The 20663-nt window shown below is 42.5% G+C and overlaps 1 protein-coding gene across 12 annotated transcripts in view; it reads left to right on the top strand.

The window, feature by feature from the left end:
- DLG2 (discs large MAGUK scaffold protein 2) overlaps positions 1-10286 on the top strand; it is a 1465131-nt gene extending 1454845 nt beyond the window's left edge. For 8 of the 12 annotated variants that reach the window (XM_045020521.1, XM_045020529.1, XM_045020530.1 and 5 more), the window contains 2 exons: positions 4122-4213; positions 6566-10286. In XM_045020521.1, coding sequence (XP_044876456.1) covers positions 4122-4213; positions 6566-6672 — 199 coding nt within the window. In that variant the 3' untranslated portion in view covers positions 6673-10286. The remainder of the gene's footprint in view (positions 1-4121; positions 4214-6565) is intronic. The other 4 variants (XM_045020565.1, XM_045020581.1, XM_045020591.1 and 1 more) reach the window with 2 other exon arrangements.
- Positions 10287-20663: the final 10377 nt, after the last annotated feature.

Raw genomic sequence — 20663 nt, forward strand, 5'->3', positions numbered from 1 at the left:
TGTTATGCAAACAGAATAAGACTAAAAAATTCCTAAAAGGAATAGGAAATGTATAGAATTCAGACATTCCAAATTATTTGAACATGTACAAATTCCATGCTTTCCCATGCAGCCAACACGTGGGAAGTTATCTCTTTAATATGTGTCTTCCTAAGGAACCATCACCAACAGTTAGTTTCCAATATGAATAAAACCCTCTTAACATAGTTAATACAATTCTTTCTGAGGCCAATGTCAAGAGGATAATGGCACAACACTGAACTGCTTGCCTGGAAAAGTTACTCTAGGGTGACCAGATGTCCCAATTTTATAGAGACAGTCCCAATTTGTGGGTCTTTTTCTTATATAAGCTCCTAGTAATCCCCAGCCCCTGTCCCGATTTTTCACATTTGCTGTCTGGTCACCACTGAATTGTACTGTAGTGAAATGACTAGGTCTCAGGGCTTTTTTACAAGGGGACAGGAAAGTTAAGGCAAATCAACTAAAGATGTGAAGTCAATGTGCAGGAGTTAAAATGCAAGGCTAAACCTTCCAAGCTTCTGTTCTCACTCTGGAGTAAAGTGGGCTCCATCCTCCAAGGAAGATTATTAGAGCAGCCATGTGGGGGTTTAACATGCTTTAACTTTAGTTGATTTACCTTAACTTTCCTGAGTGTCGCCATGTAGCTGAAGTCGATGTATCTTAGATCAAATTAAAATTACTTACTTTGCATCCTCGCGGCGCGCCGTGGCTCTCCCGTCGATTTTGCTTCCGCCTCTTGCTGAGCTGGAGTTCAGCAGTTGACGGGAGAGTGATCGGGGATCAATTTATCATGTCTACACTACACGCAATAAATCGATCCCCGATAGATAGATCACTACCCGCCAATCCGGCGGGTAGTGTAGATGTACCCTTAGTAATCTAAGGTTTCTCATGACAAGTAATACAGTTAAGGGCTTGTGTACACACACAAGTTGTACTACTTTAACTATTCCAGCATAGTTACGTCAGTACACACACACACCCTTAGTGCAGATGTAGTTATACAGGTATAAACGTGCCATATACCAGTACAGGAAGGGGCATAATAAGGCACCTTCATACCAATATTACTGTGTCCACATTATTAATTGTACAGGTACTGTATAATGATTTCAGTAAAAAATTACATCCATAGCCAAAATACCGGTAGTTATACTAGTACAATAAACTGTGCATAGACCAGGCATAAGATTTAACTACATTTAACCAAGACTCCCTGTCATGTAAACATGTTCACCGTCAATATAATAACCAAATAAACCACACCCGACAAAAAATTGCCAATGAGAACAAACACAAAGACAAAACGATAGAGATGACTTGTCGCTGAAATGATTAAATAAAACTGAAGGGCCCAATTCTCATTTACACTAAGGGTATAGTCTTCACTACCCTTATGGAAGGATAAGGATCGTTGGGCAGCAATCGATCCAGCGGGGAGCGATTTATCGCGTCTAGTTTAGATGCGATAAACTGATCCCTGAGCACTCTCCCGTCGACTCTGTACTCCAGCTCGGCAAGAGGCACAGGTGGAGTCGACGGGGGAGTGGCAGCAGTTGATTGACCGTAGTGAAGACACCTCGGTAAATACATCTAAGTATGTGACTTCAGCTACGTTATTCACGTAGCTGAAGTTGCGTAACTTAAATCGATCCCTCCCCCTCCCCCAGTATAGACCAGGCCTAGGGCTCCTTTACATCACTCTGGCAATATCTAAAGGGTCTTCCAGTGCTAGTAAAATAACAAGGCCTTAGCATGAGTGAGAGTCCAGCCTGAAGACCTTGGTAGATAGCAATCCTTCCATTGAATGGTAATGTTGCAAACTTGTACTATGAGACAGATTTACATATACTAATTCCAAACCTATTAATATAACCCATAAATGACTGACGTATGTATTCAAATAAACCTTCCCTCTCCTGTACTCTATAAATAATCTACCCTCTGGAGTGATGGAGCCGAAGTGAGGAATACTGTATTTTACAGAGAAGTTGCTACAAATTTGTGTGATTACTGAAGCAGCATTCATGGGGTTACACATTCAGTTATACAAACAGCCAACTTTAGAGACATTTATAGAAATATATTTCCATAGCTTTAACTACCCAGGATATATATACACAGCATTTTTCAGCAGGCAGTTTCTGTCCCTGATGAAAGAAACTAAGGGGTAGGTCAACTGTAACAAATGCATGCTGTCATGCACTCATGGAGCATTCTTTATGCATCATCATGCACATAATTTCCTACATGCATCACATGTCATGCCATATACAGTCCATTACCACATATTCATGTGGTTTCAGTGCAGAACATTAAGTGAGGTTTATGTGGAATACAGGATGCTTCCTTTTATAATGTGGTGTGAGCTTGTTTTCCTATGTTGCCTTGACAAAAAGTTCCCTGCTCTTCTGAAAAATAAGTAACCATGTTATAGAAAAGGTAAAGCAAACTAGGTCTGTATTTTATTGTTAAGACTTTGGACATCTGGTGTACACAAAACCCTAAATCAACATGGACATTGTTCTTTCTGGGCCACAATACATGGTATTAACAGCTGTACATGTACATAAAATTACGTGGTGTCCCACTAATCTTAGCTGCTCCATCAAATGGTAAAACTAGTGCAATACAAGAACGTTACTGGTATTCAGTACATTTATGCTCTACATTTTACAATGCAAATGGTATTACAGAAGCTATTCCTTTAACTAGAAAAAACAGGAACAGAAAATACTACCAATGTGGAACATCATCAAGCTACCTTTTCTGTTGGAAATGTCAAGTTTTGTTTCTCGTGGCTGGCTGTGATTTTGACTGTCTGCTTCAACTACGTTAACAGAGCGGGGTTCGCATTACATTTCCTTGGGTTTTGTTTTTGAAGAGGTGGGGAGGAAAGAAATTGGCTGGACTTAGTACCAGATGGTCCTTAGCTGTCACATAAATGGGCTGTGGGGGGAAGAGGGAAGGTGCGGGGACCAGGAAAAAGAGTAATCCCTGCATATTCAGAGGCACACAGGGGTGCAAATCAGGCTGGCAATCTTAGGGAGGGATTGTGTCTTCCAGAGGCAAAATCCTTTACCAAGCTCCAGTAGGATGCTGCATCTCCACACTGCGCCCAAAGGACGGCTGTGCCTCAGTGGCACAATATAAATGTTACCAGTCAGGCCTTTACAGGTAATACCTGCTATTTGGGAGCTAGCTTTTTCTGTTAAGCTGCTACATTATTACAGCTGTATCTTCACCATGGAAAAAGGGAAAATAATTTGCTCTCATTTGCAAGGAGAGTCTATAAATCCAGAGATGTCTAGGGTTTCTCTTGTTTGTCCCTGTGATTTTTCTCTTGTTCTTGATGTTAAGATATCTGTGTCTGCCTAAGAAATATCTATACATGCTCCTTCTCATACACTAATGCGTGTCCGTGCACACATGCACAGTGGAACCTACTTAAAGTGAACTCCACTCAATGAAATTCTGTCTATTGGAAGATAGAATGAAAGTTCCTAAATTAATATGCAAATTGAAATTCCAGTTACAACAAAACGAGTGGTGGTGTGAGTTCCACTGTAAGAAGGTCCCTGTACATATAACAGATGTACAGTAATGCGGTGAGAGTTTTGCACAGGAGCGACACCCGTTGTAATCTTAGGATCCACACAGCCTACACCCTGTTCTAGCGCTCTAAAAGCCTCCCATGGCATTAAGGGACAGCCCTCCTTCAGCGGTCTCTCCTGAACTGCTATTGCTGCCATCACCTCACCCTCACTCTGCCCCTGTTCTCTCTGTACTCCCAGCATGCACTAGAATGAGACATTGTCACCCCTCTCTTGCATCTCCATGCTGTCTAACTGCAGAAGGTTAAGCTTTCATTGATGCATAAATTGTGAGGCCTGAAGGAACCAGGACGATCATCTAGTCAGACCTCCTGCACAACATGGGCCAAAAAATTCCACCCCATAATTCTTATCTCAAGACCAATAATATCTGGTTGAATTACAGCTTACCTTTTAGAAAGACTTCCAAACTTTTTTTAATTCAGATTCAATAAAGGGCTCAATTTGTTAATAACTTTTAACTAATATTTAAAAATATATTTCTAGGGAAATGAATAAACGTCTTACAGAGGAACAAGCCAAGAAAACCTACGAGCGAGCACTTAAATTAGAACAAGAATTTGGAGAATATTTTACAGGTATGAAGTCACTTCAAAACACCTGACCCCAAGGGTTCAATCCATGACCACAAAGCAGCTGGAGTCAGCTCTATCTCTAGCTTGAAAGAATGAGTGGTACATGCATATAGTGTGCCACAGTAAAAGCCCGATATTGAGCAGTATCAGATCCCATTGAAGTCAATGAGAGTTGAATGCATTCAACACTTCGCACAGCAGTTCCTGTACATCAATGCATGTGTAGGAAGTGAATTCTGTGCCTGTTGAAGTCAGTGACAAAACTCCTAGTGACTTCAGTGATGCATGACGGGGCCTGATTGTCCCAATCCTGCTCCCATTAAAGTCAGCAGGAATTCTGCGATTTACCTAGTAGGTCCTAGCATTGGGTACTTGCACTGATCAGTATAGAATTTCATCCTGCTGGACTTCTGCATTTGCCTTTATCATTGTGAACAATATATTGACCTCAAAAGGATTTTTAAAGAGCAAGTAATTTGTAAATAATTTTGCAGCTCTACCATGGAAGAATGGAAAGCAGGTGATAGGTCGATGCTTTCAGACTCAGTTGCCTTAAAGTTAGGACCTAAATCCATATTCAGGCAGCTAAATACAAGAGAACTGATTTTCAGAGGTACAGAGCTCACACGCCTCCATTAACTGCAGTGGGAGACGAGCCGGGCACTTTTGAAATTCATTTCCCAAGAGGGTAATTTTCTCCCTTTGGCAAATGATCTCTTCACTATATAAAATATGAAATAATACAAGACCAAACTCACTGTTGGCAAAAGCAGATGCAGCTTCACTAAAGTGGTGTACCCACTTATACATGACATGAGCATGGCCCAAAGTCTAATCTTTGTCGGGAAAACAAAATAATCTCATCTCACTGTAACCGTTGCCAGAACTACACAACTGAGGTGTTACAACTGGGAGCTGGTTAGAATACTTTACCACTAGCTTGCCAATACTGGATGAAATCCTGGCCAAGTCAATGGGAGTCATGCCATTGACTGAAATGGGACCGGGATTTTAGCCGATGTGCGCTGTGGTTTATGTATAGCCTAGTAGCATTGCAATGTATGCAGTAAAACTGAGCACAAAAAATGCCAGGCCTAGAACTTCAGAAAGCATAACACTTCATTCAAGAAGCAACCTTTCAAAACATAGTGTTGTGTGTGCTGGAAGTAAAACATAGAACACCTCTTTCTGGCAATAAAGAAAGCATGTTCCTCTGTGTCAAGTTGAAGGGTTAAGTATAAATACATCTAGACTGGTTTTTGGGGCTACAACAAAACACTGGCAATACAGAGGTGTTCTTGAAAAGGGGTCAGTGTACGGACCCTGGGTGACTAATTAGTTACAGACAAAGCAAGGGGGCATTTATATTTTTATATTCGAAAGACGGACAGACACTACAACATGATGTACTGTATGTCTTGTAGCAACTGAACGGAGCGCTGCACAAAATATGTTGATGAAATAGCAGATTGCAGTGACTAAAGGGATGAAGTTTTCACACAAAAATTATGAAAACCTCATGCCATCTTTTTACCAGCTCCGATTGAACGTATTTGCACAAAAAAGTATCTCCCGCTGCCCTTTGCCCAGTTTCTACCTGGTTACTTATGTTCTAAAGAGCCACTCTACTAATCTCCTAATGTTTCTGTTTTTCCCAGAATATAGGAAAGTTTTAGTGAACACATATAACAGTGACCTATATTCCAGTTCAGCTTTTGCCTTCTCCATGGGGTCACCCACAAAATCTGACGGCAATGAAAATCTTACGTTAGTGAAAGGTGTGGGCTAATTCCATGGCCCCCAAGAGGGTATGGTCTGCCAGGATGCAGTTATGTCCACAGAAAGCTGGGCTCTGAGGTTGGTTAGAAAAGTGGGCATTGACTAGTTCAGGAAGGGTGGGCCACAGCCAGGTCAGGAAGAAGATGGACTGTGTATCCCTGCTACAGCCTCCACTGGCAGGGCTCCTAGGGAATCTGATAGCAAAATGCAAAGCTTGACTTCCCACAACAGAAATCCCACATCCTGCCCGCCTTTGGAAGTGAATTCTTATTGGGATGCAGGTTTTCAGGCTGGCACAACAAGGTGCCATATGCATTTCTCTGCCACAGCGAAGGAGAGCCCAGGCTAATGCTCTTACAATAAGCAATGGCACGGGATCTTTGTTATGGTGGATCACCATTGTATTGGACTCATTTGGGATCTGCAGGGTGCATGGCTTTCCCTACACTGCACAGTTCATGTGCATTATTATTATTTCTTCCAGTTTTATCAACTGCTACATTAATACTGAAACTGTGCTGACAACTGCTGCTGTAGACCGTACCAATTAAAACATGAATTGTTTTCATATTGCAGCTATTGTCCAAGGAGAAAGCTTAGAAGAAATATATAATCAATGCAAACTTGTAATTGAAGAACAATCTGGGCCTTTCATCTGGATTCCTTCAAAGGAAAAGTTATAAATTAGCCACTGCACCTCTGATTATGACGGAAGAATATTTAGAAGAAAACTACACTATGCTATTTTGAGGCTTTCCTGTTTTTGTTGCATTTATGTTCTTGCAGTCAATGTGAATTTTTATGAATGTACAACACAAAGTGTTTGAAGCCATGAAGGACAGTGATGGGTCAAAAGGGTAGGAACAGAAAGACTTTTACCATACAAAGCAAATCTGTTGTGTGCACAAAAGACCAGTTGTAGGTATAAACTTTTGACATGGGGACCCTCTGCCAAAGGGAGCTAGCCACCTACTGCACCCACATGGACATCGTGAATGATTTCAGTGGCTGAGCTCAGCGTGTTGATCGGTTTAAAGAGAAGTTTCCCAGCTCCTGAACCTTGTGTAGGGCTTGAGCCTGCAAGGGGCTGAACACCTGACCCCGGTTCATACACCTGAGGGTAGTCCCATTGAAGTCAGTGGGACTAAGCATGTGCTTAAGTGTTTTGGTGGATCAGGGCCACGTGCACCTTGCTGGATTGAGCCCATAGAACCTGTTCCAACTCCTATTGAAGTTAATGGAAAGATTCCCATTGACGTTGGATTGGGTGCTAAGCTTGTCATTGCACATCAGTAGTTGGTACACCTTGACTTTGGTAACTATGCACATGTTTTGATTTCCAAAACCAAGTCAAGCATTTCTTTTTCCCCTTTGGACACACTATTATATCAGGAAATAACCCCCTGTAGTTTATTTCAATGGAATTTGGTGTTGGGAAGAGAACAGAAGCATTTCACGTCACACACATACCTACTCACACGTGTGAGGATTCACAGTACCTAAACTGACAAGGAGGGTTACAACTGGGAAAAGCTTTAAAATTTTGGATTGTCTATTTTATCATTTATACTGATAGAAGGCACTTAATGATGGAATAATTTATAAAAATTAAAATATATTGATGTATAGAAACTAATTTCTATAGGTGAAAAATGTTTTGTGAGATATTTTGTAAAGATAAATTAATTGAAAGATTAAATATTTGCTCCCTGGTCTGGCTGTAAAATGTAAAGAGGACCTTCAAGTTGCACTATCCCTTTTTGCAACAAATTATCTAATAATATTATCAAACCATATAATTTCTTAAATTTTAGATGGCAATTTGCTTTTTTTTCTTTTCAACTTAATCCTTCTCTTTCCTGTTATTTAATCATGATAAATTCCTGTGGAAAGAATTCAAATTGACTCCCTACAGGGTTTTTTTGTTGTTATTGTTATGGAAATACTAGGATGATGCATCTTTAAATTGAAACAGATGATTTTTCAGAGGCAAAATCTCAGTGACTTGAATGCAGTATATTATTTTCTCTCTTGAAGGGAGCCATAATCTTCACTGGAAAACATTTTATAATCATTCCTTATGCTGTAAGTGAAATGCCAGAAGCATTTAGTCCTTTTTGCCGGCAAGCCACCGACTAACTTGTGTCATCATTTCATTTCACAGTCAACAGGGGTTTTCACCAGACTGGGGCAATGGACATTTGTGGAGAATTTGGGGGAAATCTCAGCTTGGGGTATATGGGCGGGGGTTGGGAAGTTCTTGCTTGCTGTTTCACTTGGCCCTTATTTCATATACTGATACAGATTTCGCTGTACCACATCTGGAGGATAGTTACAAATAGATGAACTGCCTTTGCTGCTGCTGCTGGACCAGGTTTTATAGAAAACCCTCAAAATACTGCAGGAGTCCAACACTTTTTAGCTGGTGGCTACTTCGATCCTAATGTGTAATGACATTTTAAGGGCAAACATTTCAGTTACCGAGTTACCGATAGAATATTCAATTACTTGTCTATTTAAAACTTTCAGACTTATATGTCTATGCTGTCCTGATATGACAGGTACATGCAGCCACTCTCGGTAAATAGGCTGATTAGCTGGATGTTTATAAGACAGCCATCAGCAGTGACAGGGTTAACAATATGGGTAATGTAGCGATCATTAGGCCTCATGGTTAACACAGTATTAAAATGGATGTGAGAAGTTCATGCTTCCTTTATTGTTATTTTTTTTCTGCCTGGCCAGCACAGATTCAAAGACAGAATACCAGTAGAGTTTCTAAACTATCTCCATCATCAGAAGGGCTAGACAAAAAGAAAGAAAGACAGCTTAGATTCTGGATAATTATGCAGAAATCCACAGGAAGGTCCTAGATCCCTGGAAGTCATAGATTTTTCCATGCTGACAAAGTACTATTGTCTCAGGTCCGGCCCAGGCCCACCTGAACTGATAACCAAGTATCCTAAAGCAGGAACTCCATTCTAATTTTCAGCTCCGTTTTTAAGCAACCACATCTGCTTCTTTGTTTCTTAGTTCAGCATGCGACCTTTTACGATACTATCCTATTAGTAAATGTTCTGTTTTGTCATGTGCTGTGCTTTATGGTGAACAGTAACACTATGGCTGAGTACAATCAATTTTTCCATCAGTCTTTGGTTACTGTAGTACATTATTTATTTTTTCCTGTCTGTTGTTTGTGCTTCCAATTTGGAGTTGCCATTGCACTTCTTATATTTTTTAAATAAAACATATATATATTTAAAAAAAAAATCACCACCAGCAGCAATGAGAGGTCTTATTTCCTGTAGGGTTTATACCTCCATTTGTTTTTGTGTCTTGATGTTTTGCGTTTCATGTTACAGCATACTTAGTGCTGCGGTTCATTTTTTTTTAATGCAGCCATTCGAAGTTGCATTGGGTGGCAGGGAGAAAAGAAATATGAAGTTAACTCAGTTACATCTGGTGCAAAAAAAACCAACCTCAGTTTGGCGCCTCAGACCACATTGGTGCTAATACCAGTAAACATTAGCAGATCTCTCTCTGTCTATATAAAAAACTTGCAGGTGTCTATGAGACAACATGCAAAGGCTGGACCCTTTAGGAAAAGTGCCAGATCACATCACTGGTGCTATTTCTCATGTTCTGGCACAATGTGTAGCACCACAGGGTCTAAGTTGAACCAAAAATATCATGGCTTATTGTCCATCCATGAACGATCACACTGACATTTTGCTGTCTTTGTACAGATGTGCAATAGTTCAACCTATTTATTTCTCCTCCCCAAAAATCATCTTCCGTGCACTGGCCTCTCTTAGTACTTGCTACTGGGGCTCAATGAACTTACACTCTAGTGGTCTAACTACCCAATGCAAGAGCCTCTCTTTCTACCTTAATTCCCCCTTTTTGCCAGGTAAAGAGGCCCCTTGTCTACACTAGCACTTTGTAACCTCTTCTATTAAAGGCGCTCTCGAAAATAAATACTATGTAATGCAACTGTGTTAGTAGCTAGCATGGTTTGATGAGCCAGTGTGACTAGGGCCCTACAAGTCAGTCCCGTGAAAGAAAAGTCAGGGTTAAATCTCTCCCTTGCACTGGGATTTCAAATCCTCACTCTGGAAAGCACGGCTGAATCTGAGCTAATAATAATTATGAGCCATCTCTAGCTATGTGTCCTAGTGACCTAGTTAGTGAACACCTTCTCAGCTAGTTGTATTATTTTTCTGTGGAGAGTTTGATGGTGTGCTACACTTTCATCATTACAAACGCTTAGCAAAATTCAGTCAAGTGAAAGGGGGGGGGCGGGTGGTTGGGTTTTTTTGCTTTTTAAGTCCACCAAAGGATTATTCAGTGAGTGACCATGTGTGTAAATATTTGTAGAAAAAGCACTCAAGAACAAAAGCCTCTGTCCTCTTTTTACAGCCTCAGAGTTAAAGCCATACCATGGTCCCCAGTAACAAAAGGAGGTCTTGCATCAGTCACAATGTTGAATGGGGATTTTTTCTCTCAAACTGCCTCTTTGCAATTGCATGCATGAGTTTTATCTGGTGACTTGTTTTCATGCACTTGAGCCCATTTCTTAATGAAGTAAATCTATTTTCCAGTCCCGTCAAAAATGATAACACAGCATCTAGTCAACTAGCGCAGCATTAATAACTGCTCGTCAAGACATAAGAAGAGGAACAGTTCCCTTGAAATATATTATGGGGCGCAAACCATTATCAACACTGACAGCAACACAATCTAAATTCTATTCAGAAGGTGGTGGGGGGTGGGGCTGGATCCTCAGCTTGTGTACAGCATTGTTGCTCCATTGACTTGAGTGGCGCTCATCGCATTTATTTCACCTGTAGCTACATGTAATAGTTCCCCTCATGTTAGCCTATATTTAGGATCCAACAGTCTATTACTCCATAACATTAAGGGCTAGATTTTCCAAACTCCTCAGCGCTCACAGTTTGGTCGAGATTTTTTAAAGTGCTAAGCTGCCACCTGGATCTATTATTGCTAGTACTAGGGCTTAATATTTGTACTGGGATAGCGCATAGGAAGCCCCGTCATGGAGTGGGGCCCCAGTGTGCTACAGAATAAAATGACCATCGTCTCTGCCCCAAACAGCAGGTGGATTTTCAAAATGGTTCAGCACACAACTGCTCCTATAAAGAGTGACAGGAGCTATTGGGTGCAGAACACTACACCACTGGGAGCCAGATTCTGCCTCTCTGCCTCATACCGTGTTGACACCGTACTCAGTTCCCTGACCCGTTGCGCTGGCTCAGACTAACCACAAAGGCCTGACATAAGACAGCATTTGAGAGGGTAGGGTATATCACTCGCCGAATAGCAGGAGACATCTAACAAATGACACTGTTGACCTCCCCCAGTGGAATAATGAACTTTTAATTATCTTAATTTCTGGACTTGTTTCCAAAGTTTGAACTGGCAAGTTTCCAAAGTCTGAACTTTTGAGTGGCAACAGGCTGTACGCAGACTGCTTTTGTTTGATACTTGATGCTGTGTGTCTGCTTGACAGGCTGTTTCTCAAGCCAGCTATAGTTGGGGATAATCAGAAGCTGAACAAAGTACACTCTACAGCGTACAGTCCTGTTACGTGTAAATATTCTATGCCTCCATTCCATTCGTGTAAAGAATAAAGCACACACAATTATAAAAATTGAGATGTATATTTCATACGAGTTGTGTCCTTGCTTATTTATTCCGTTACAAGCTCTCAGTTGTGGTTCAGTTGTAAATGCTTGATAGAGTGTTTATAAATATGTCATGAATTTTATTATAAAATATTAATATTAAAGCATTTTTACACTTTATAGCAAATGGCTCCTTCACAAGGCATAGTTTGTCTTTTTTTCCCTTAAGGTGAAGTAGTAAAAGGGAATGTGTATGCATTTAATTTAATGTTATAACGGGGTAGAGGTGTACAATGAAGTCCACAGTGAGGCTGTAGGCAGAGAAGGAGAGATCAAGCAGCAGGAAAGGAGCAAGAGACCCGGAAGAAGATGCCCAGGTTGGGGTTAGGGAATGTGACAAATCTTTACAAGTTTGTGAGGGGAAAGGGGAGACCCGTGGAAAGCTGTCATTTACATGAGAGCAAAGTGCAAGTGCAACACAACAGAATTTTCTATCTGCTTCGCACTGGACTCTGCACTGTAAAATTGTCTAGACAAGGTACAGGGCAATAGAGAAGTTGGACCGTGGCATTTGACTTTCAAAGAAAGTGAAGGACTTTGTGGAGACAGGGTAATTTATCATATTAATTACAATCATATGGTTCTATTTGTTTTTAAGCTACAAAGCACTCAGCTGGTCTTTGGTGTAGGATAATTGCAAAAAAAATGTACAAAGTTGGTGGTTTAAAACTTAGAGGATCAGATCCTCTTCTGGTGTAAATCAGCACAGCTGCATTGAAGCTGAGGAGCTAATCTAACATTCATCATTGTAATCGTTGCACAAGAAAGGTCACACTGAGGAAATCACATGAAAAATAAACACAGAGCCCACATGAAATAGGTAGTGCCATGCCTGTTAGAAGATGGTGGTGATGACAGATGATTTCTGAGACTAAATAAAATTGTCAGCTGCAATGAAACAATTTTTGTAGAACCACAGCATCTTTGTTCTCTTTCCTTCCATCTGCAGCAGCAGCTGTTCAAAGGGCAGTCCGCTGGCATTATTAAACTTCAACGCATTGGGCTAAAATGTCACTGTTAAAATAATGCCAGAATCTTGACAATGTCAAACATGGCGGCATTTTCAATTTTCTTTGTAACAAAACAGTTTAAACTGAGAGAAAACAAAATACAGATTTGGAAGAATTCTTCCCATGCTAAAGAGCTTGGCAGCATACATTTATCAAATTTAGTTTTTGTCTAGGACAAAAATTCATACTTTCTACTCATATCATTACCTAAGTCCATTAGAGCTTGTCCAATATTCTTTGCTGAATACTTATTCAGCATCTGTTATCATTTATTCATCAAATGTTATATTCAACTAGTATGTATTGGCTGTATTCTACCTGCTCTGCAGCTTGTTGGATCTGATTTGCTGAGTAATTTATTTGATTAATAATGATGGTATTTCTTGATTAAATTAATGGATAGATATTTCTAAGCATTCGGCCAGCTTTAATCTCTATATACATCTGACATTAAAATGTCTACCACTCTCTATACACAGATCCTATTATCACCCAGTACTAATTGCATGGGGGACCCATAATCCTCCTTTTGCCACTTCATTCCATTTCAGAAATACTAAGAAAAAAATACATATGAAATACTGAGGATCTGTGTTTAACAACTTGGGGCGACCCTGCACATTCCTAACTTTAGAACAATGGACAAATAGACCATTACCATATAACCCAGTGCAGGTTTTCAACTGGACCCAGTAGAAACTGGGACAGGACTGTGGGAGTTGTACTCAGTGCAGATTTAGATGCTGATGAGTTCAATAAAGCATATAGAATCTTGCTTTTTCAAGATCTGAGTATTGGTGCATTAATCGAAGAATTTTCCAGGCACCTGGGCTAAAACAATGGGGATCAGCCATGGGGACGAGAGGGAAACCTTACAGGAACAAAGTAGACAATGGGGGCCTCCTGTCTTATGTACATAAAACACAGATAGTCATGGAAATTACTGATCTAAACACACCCACCATTGCACTTACCCAAGCACTCACACAAATGAGGACCAAAAAGCGTCAAACTGCAATGTAATCCACATAGCTGACGCCACACTCACCCAGCCCTTGGGTCCAAATGCCTACTAAAGCGCCTGTCCCAAATCCGTGTGCCCAGACAGAACCGAGCAAAGCCACAGTCCTGACCCACATTCTACTCGATCTGCAGACTGTGATGGATTGTGTCTCAGAGCACCTATATTTGTGCATTGACCTCCGAGGACCAGATTTTCAAGTGCTCAGCACTCACACTTGAAGGCCAGATTTTTGCTTTTCAACCTGTGGTCCATGGACCCCGGGGGGCGACAGACTATGTCTAAGATTTCCACTTGCTCCACACCGCCATTTGAAATTTTTTAGGGGTCCGCCAATGAGAAAAAAAAACCCACTGATCTATTGTGTTTCTATGCTACAGCTGCCAGCGGCTCACCTAGTAAAGATAAAACTCCCACTGTTAGTGAGGCTAAATGATAATGCTTAAAAAGTAAAGCATGGGGGTTCCTTGCACCCCTAAAGCCTGAGTTGTTTTCCTCCACGTCACGTGAGTGTGATAGAGCTGATGACCATGAGCTCTGTGTACAGCGCTTGGGATCCCTGATGCCATGCTGGGCTGAACAGCTCTGTTTGGGGGTGATTTGTACTGGAGGTGCCTTGCTCACCTTTCCTTGGAGACCCATTCCAGGAATGCAGACGGCTCTCTGACCCCATAAGGGGCAAAGCCATTGAAGGGGATGTATTGATTTACAGGAGCTGTTTACCTTAGAGCATCCTGGTTAATAAGAGATGGCTGGTAGAGCTTGAGACCTTCATCAACATGGAACTGAGTTAAACCCATGCCGTGGTTACAGGTTCCTTCACAGCCAGACAGCCGTACAAATGCAGTAAGAGATGCAAACGCCGGAATGTAAGATTCCTGACCTTCACTAAGCACTGGAACAACCACACTCAATAAACTGCAAAATATCAACCAGACAATGCCGTATTCTTCTAACTGGCCCATAGGCACTGGAGGTGAAGTGCCACAGGATCTCTGCTCCTAGGAATCAAAATCCTAGTAGTTCTGAACAGGGGAAAGATGTTGATTCAAGATATACTGCCTGAGCATGTAGCTGTCACTTGAGGACTGAACACAGAATGATGCCCAGGGGAACCTGGAACTGACTTAGCTGCATCCCTTGTAAATGTCTGGAGCATTGCAGTCTGATGAGCTTTGAGTGTTTGGCATCCCCTGGCTGGTAAAATTTTGGCACTTGGACAAGTACATAGGAGATGGTGGCAGGCTGAGGGGATATCTTACTGAGTACTGAAGGGATGGCCACCTTAGTAGGCTTAGAAGTATTTGAAGACTAAGGCAAGATGTTGGCTTACCTAATGTATTGGGGTAGCAGCAGCAGAAGCATTACTGAGGATGTTTTGGGGTTTGTTCATGTTTACATTTCTATAATCTATGTAGCTACTTGTAACCCTTGTGCTAGGTGGACCAACAGCAGAAATTTGAAGCTGGGACCTTCAGAGCTATAAGCACAAGTCTCTATTGCTTATTGTCAGTCAGGTGCATGTGTGCTCTCTCCATATGCTGTCTCAGCCCTGGACAGATAGTTGGCTCAGCAGATCTCGCTAATACTACCCAGAAAGGCCCACCGGCACGGTTCGGTGACAAAGGCCCTCGCCCTGTGGTTACAGGTACACTAATAAATGAGTGCCCAGTGGCCAGGAACAGCTCAGTCAGCAGTGGGAATTTCTACTGTCCCCAAGGCCTCACAAAGGGTTAATGCGAGGTACCCCAATGTTTATAGACTGAGACATACACTGCTCATACCATCCTATGTGTTTCATGACATCGCTTGTCACCTCCCCTTGTAGCACGCTCTAGGTGTCTTGGGCACAACATCCCTATTCATTACTTCTAGCAACCCCTCTTATCTGGTGGTAAGCCAGGATGCCCCTGGGCTAATCTTTTGGAGTGTGTTCTCACACATACCCAGTGTCTGTTGCTTCTTGGGAGTGCCTGTGTTTTAGCCACACTAGCAATACTTTTGCCAAGGTCATATTGTGAACTTTCAAACATCTACATTAATACATGGCCTGACTTTGGTTCACAGCCTCTGGTTCCGGGCTCAGATCGTGCACCAAGCCCAGTGCTCCAGGCTCGCTCTGTCTCCTACACTGCTTAAGGTAAAAGATTAATTCCCCTAGATAGCTGCTGTAGTCGGCTCATAGGCCCAGACCCTCAAAGGTATTTAGGAACCTAACGGACATTGATTTTACCTCTTACAGACCCATGGATGGGGGCAAAGACCCACATCTGTCCTAGACCAGATTACCTGCCTACCTAACTTATAATGCACCCAGCCCCGTATTATTTAAATGGCAATAACACTGTAGAATATTAACACTGCCCAGCCGCATATCATTAGCTGTTGTATAATGTAATTCTCTTGTATTTGAAAATGTTTGAGACCAGCACCTTTGAGTTTGCAGAAAGGGGAGCCCGGGGAGGGAGGAGACACAAACATTACAGAAGAGACATTTTCATTGTAATGGCCACAAAAAATAAATGTCTCTGTTGGGGAGAAATAGGTAGAGAGACCCGGGCGTTGAAGGACAAGCAGAGCCGTGCCTGAGTCACTGGAGGAAGAGCTTATCCATGTGGAAATTTGACTTTTTGTAATGTTGCCAAGGTCACAGAGACCTGCCGTTGTCTCCTGAGGCGGGACATGAGTTAAAGCTTCCTGCAGGGTGCATTAACCTATGAAGCTAATATTTTTTCTAGCCTGCAAGTTAAAGAAAAAAATCACGTTGGAAAAAGAGAATAATTAGCCTTGCCTGTCCTCTTTTAAACATGAACACTGGCTTTGTGCCCTCCTCACACATAAGCAAATACCCGGCTAATGAGCTGAACCAGGTACCACACATGGAGGAACAAGGATCCCAGTGGTATGAAAAGGAGAGACGAGGCTTCATTTAGCCCCTGCCATTTTTTTTTAATTAAGTCTCTTGTTAGATGTGTAAAAATATCTGTGTGTGTTTGTCTTGGGTATGCTGCAGCAGGGAAATACTATTCCCAAAACTCTGCTAACGTCAGCATTCATCTCCAAGACAAACCTGAGCACTGGATCTCGCGCAGTAAGACCCATAACATGAATTTTTATTTTAAGATCCATTGGAAGCATGTGAAGGAAAGTCAGTGTTTGCCAAAGGGAACGAGATTCATGGAACACTTCTGGGAGTATATTTAACAAAGGGAGACCATGTGCCCCAGTGGACAGAACACTGGTGTGGGAGTCAGGAGCCATGGCTTTAATTCCTGGTGCTGCTGCTTTACTGGGTGACCTCGGGGCACGTCACTTCCCTCTCAATCTCAACTGCCCCATCTATAAAATGGGGATAAGAATAGTGCCCTCCTTTGTGAAGCACTTTGAGCTCTTATGGATGAAACCCGCTGTGTAAGATAGAGGATTATGTACAGTCCAATAGCCTTAGGTCCTTGATAGGATGGGTTGGACGTGTGACGGCCCGTTATTAGTTCCTGTACTCCGTACTGTAACCGCTAGTCTATTAGAGGACAATATTTCCTTCGGAGGCTTCCATGCATATAGCTTAGAGCATCTACGAATTACATATAATAACTTTACAACCCCAAAGTGCCTTACAAATACAGGATTCACTTTACCCACCACTGCAATGCAACAGCCTCAGGAGTAGACGCACGGCAACAGAAGAAGAGAAAAACGCACAAGCTGATTCCTTGACTATTTTTGCCCCACTCTACCATTATTGCAAGTTCAACCCAAACCTGAGTGTTGTTTTGTTTGCATTCCACCATTAATATAAATTGCAGGGAAAAAAAGACTCGTGAACTCCAGCTAACATTCTGAATCAGAAATATAATTCTGATGTGTTCCAACAGCTTCACATCTCTGAGACTAGCCAAACCCTATTGGGAAAAAAATGGTTGAAATGCAGGGTGAGTTAATCTTAGCAGAATATACTAATCCATATGGGAATTTAGCCAGGACACTGGGACTAACACAGCTAATCTTGCAACAAAGTGTCATGAGATCTCCTGTGACCAAAGAGTTGGCACCACCAACAGCAGAATGCCCTCTGATCCCATGCTGGGGAATTTGTCTGGCTATTGAGAGAGGAGTGTTACCTGTGCCATTTCTTTTTATTCATATTACTATAGGCCGAGAGACCACAACTGCGATTGAGGGGGTCTATTGTTCTAGGTGCTGTACAGTCCTTGACCCACACAATTCAATGTCATAGTAGATGAGAGGGGAAACAGTGCACACAAAGGTGACGTGAGCTGCCCAAGTTTCATATACCAGATTCGCAAATAGAACCCAGATTTCCTCTAGCCTAACTGAGTCATTGAATCATGCTGTTGCACCATCTAGTAACACCATCTGTGGCTGGAGGCCTGTGAGCTGTGTACTGAATTGGCCGGACTCGACTTATTCTGGGACCTGTGATAAGTACTGAACTAGAGCTGAATTTCTGGCCCATGGGAAAGGCCAATATTTTGATATTTCTTGGCATCACAAATCAGGCCAGAAGGTCAAAACAGCTAAACTTGTTATGGAATACAAAAATTCGATTTTTTTTTGTTCCCATGAATTTTATTTTATTTATTTATTGGTATTGTTGATCAAAACAGTTAGCATTTCTGAATCAAAACATATCAGTTTGTGTCCACTAAATAAAACATTCTGATTTGGGCCGACCAGACCCCAAATTATTCATTTTTGATGTTCCAAAATCTGCTTTTGATGTTCATAATCTTTTCTGCAGACAAATTTGATTTAGCTGAAACGTATTTGAAAGTTTTCAACCAGAAAGTTTTCAACTGTTCAGAATCCTAGGCCATACAGCTGCAGGATATGAGGTTTATTGTTCATAATTGATAGGGATAGAGATTTGTGAGCACTGATAAGGAGAAATCATCAAAAGCTCACACCAATCAATTGCCTTCCACAGTGAAGGCAGCAAAAAAAGTGACAAATATGTAGGGTTACCAGATAGCAACTGTGAAAAAAAATGGGATGGGGGTGTGTGAGCGTAATAGGCACCTATATAAGAAGTCGTCCCCAAAAAGAGGACTGTCCCTTTAAAAACAGGACATCTGATCACCCTACAAATATGTTAAGGTACATAGCGTTGCTATATCAGAGTCAGTCCCAGGATATTAGAGAAACATGGTGAGTGAGGTAATATTTTTTAGTGGACCAATTGCTGTTGATGAGAAAGGCAAGCTTTTGAGTTTACACGGAGCTCTTCTTCAGGTTTGAGAAATGTGTGTTAAGGAGCAGACGGGTGAAAGTAACTTACAGGACTTACCGGTACTGCCGGAGTCCTGAGGGGGCGTGGCCTCAACTGGAAGAGGCGTGGCCTCTCAAGATTTAAAGGCCCTGGGGCACAGGCTGTGGCTGGGAGCCCCAGGGCCTTTAAATCAACCCAGGGCTCCCAGCTGCAGAGGTGGCTGGGAGCCCCCGGGGCTCAGGGGAAAATTAAAGAGCCTGGGGCTCCGGCAGCCGCAGAGCTCCGGACCCTTTAAATCCCCACTGCAACTCTGGCCGCCGGAGCCGCGGGCGGGATTTAAAGGGCTCTGGGCTGACTGCAGCCGCGGCAGCCCAGAGCCCTTTAAATCCAGCCCCAGCTTGGCCGCTGGAGCAGCGGCGGGGGGGAGGGTTAAAGGGCTCCGGGCTGGCCGGAGCCGCAGCAATGTGTGTGTGGGGGGGTGTTAAAGGGCTCTGGGCTGACCGCAGCCACGGCAGCCCAGAGCCCTTTAAATCCGGTCCCAGCCCAGCAGCCCGAACCACGGGCGGGATTCAAAGGGCTCTGGGCTTACCGCTGCGGCGGGGACCCCAGAGCCCTTTAAATCCCTGCCGCCGGTGCGGTCCGGCACGGCGTACTGACCGGACGGACCTGACCGGCTTACTTTCACCGCTGGAGAGTATAATGCATTTGACCATGATTTATGGTAAGGTGATATTTGGAAAGTTTGCTAAACATTAATACAAATGAGGAATGCCAGACTCCAGTTCTTATTCTATGGTCATCACCGTACTGTTTGAGCACCTTCCAGCAGCGCATTAAGCAACATCAGTACATATCTGTCACGTGTTGTTTCCTCTCCCGCATTGTCTCCGCGGGGGAGGGAAGCATGTGCAGTAGAGTCACTTGTTTTGGTAGCTCGCAGGTCACAGTTCCAAACCCAGCAATTAGAGCCATTTACTAATTACTGACCATGTAAGAGTCAGATGTTCTAGCTTCAAGGAATCTGTATTTAAAACAGTTACTCAGTGCAACTAAATAGGGGTGGGGGGAAGCAGGCGACTATAGCTTAAGCCATAGAGCTAATATATGCTTTAGATTGCAGGAAAATAAGATTTTAGCTGATGAAACATAGGGATGGTAACAAACAAATCAGCCATAGCAATGGCCAGGGGAGAGATAGCAACTGCAAGCCCGTGAGAGATTACAGGGAACAGAAAGCAGCAGCCAGGTAAAAGGGATGCAGGCAGCCAGACAGCAAAAAATATCTGTTTGAGTGTGTAAACTGAGCTACAAACGTGTGGGACACAGCTGGGAACAGACAGGAATGCATCCAATGTACACAAGGTTAATGCCTAAGCGAGTGGGGTGGGGGAACTGCTCAGCGCTGAAACTCTGTTTTAAGCAGGACCCCCTAGAAAATGTATATAGGTAACTGTTGCTACTGGACTACACTAATGTGCCTTTCATCCAATGTGCTCTTGTGACAATCCACATGAATGCCTTGCTGTCTGATATGAATTGCATAGTGGCATATTAGATTTAGATACATTGTCTACGCAGCTTCCTTTTCCAAATTGTTTCAGAGTAGCCAGGGGCGGCTCTAGGCACCAGCAAAACAAGCTGGTGCCTAGGGCGGCAAAATGTAGGGGGTGTCCCCTGCCGCCGGGGAGGGCGGGAGGCTGGGCTGGCG

This window comes from Mauremys mutica, chromosome 1 (genome assembly GCF_020497125.1).
Source record: "Mauremys mutica isolate MM-2020 ecotype Southern chromosome 1, ASM2049712v1, whole genome shotgun sequence".
In the NCBI taxonomy this organism is placed as follows: Eukaryota; Metazoa; Chordata; order Testudines; family Geoemydidae; genus Mauremys; species Mauremys mutica.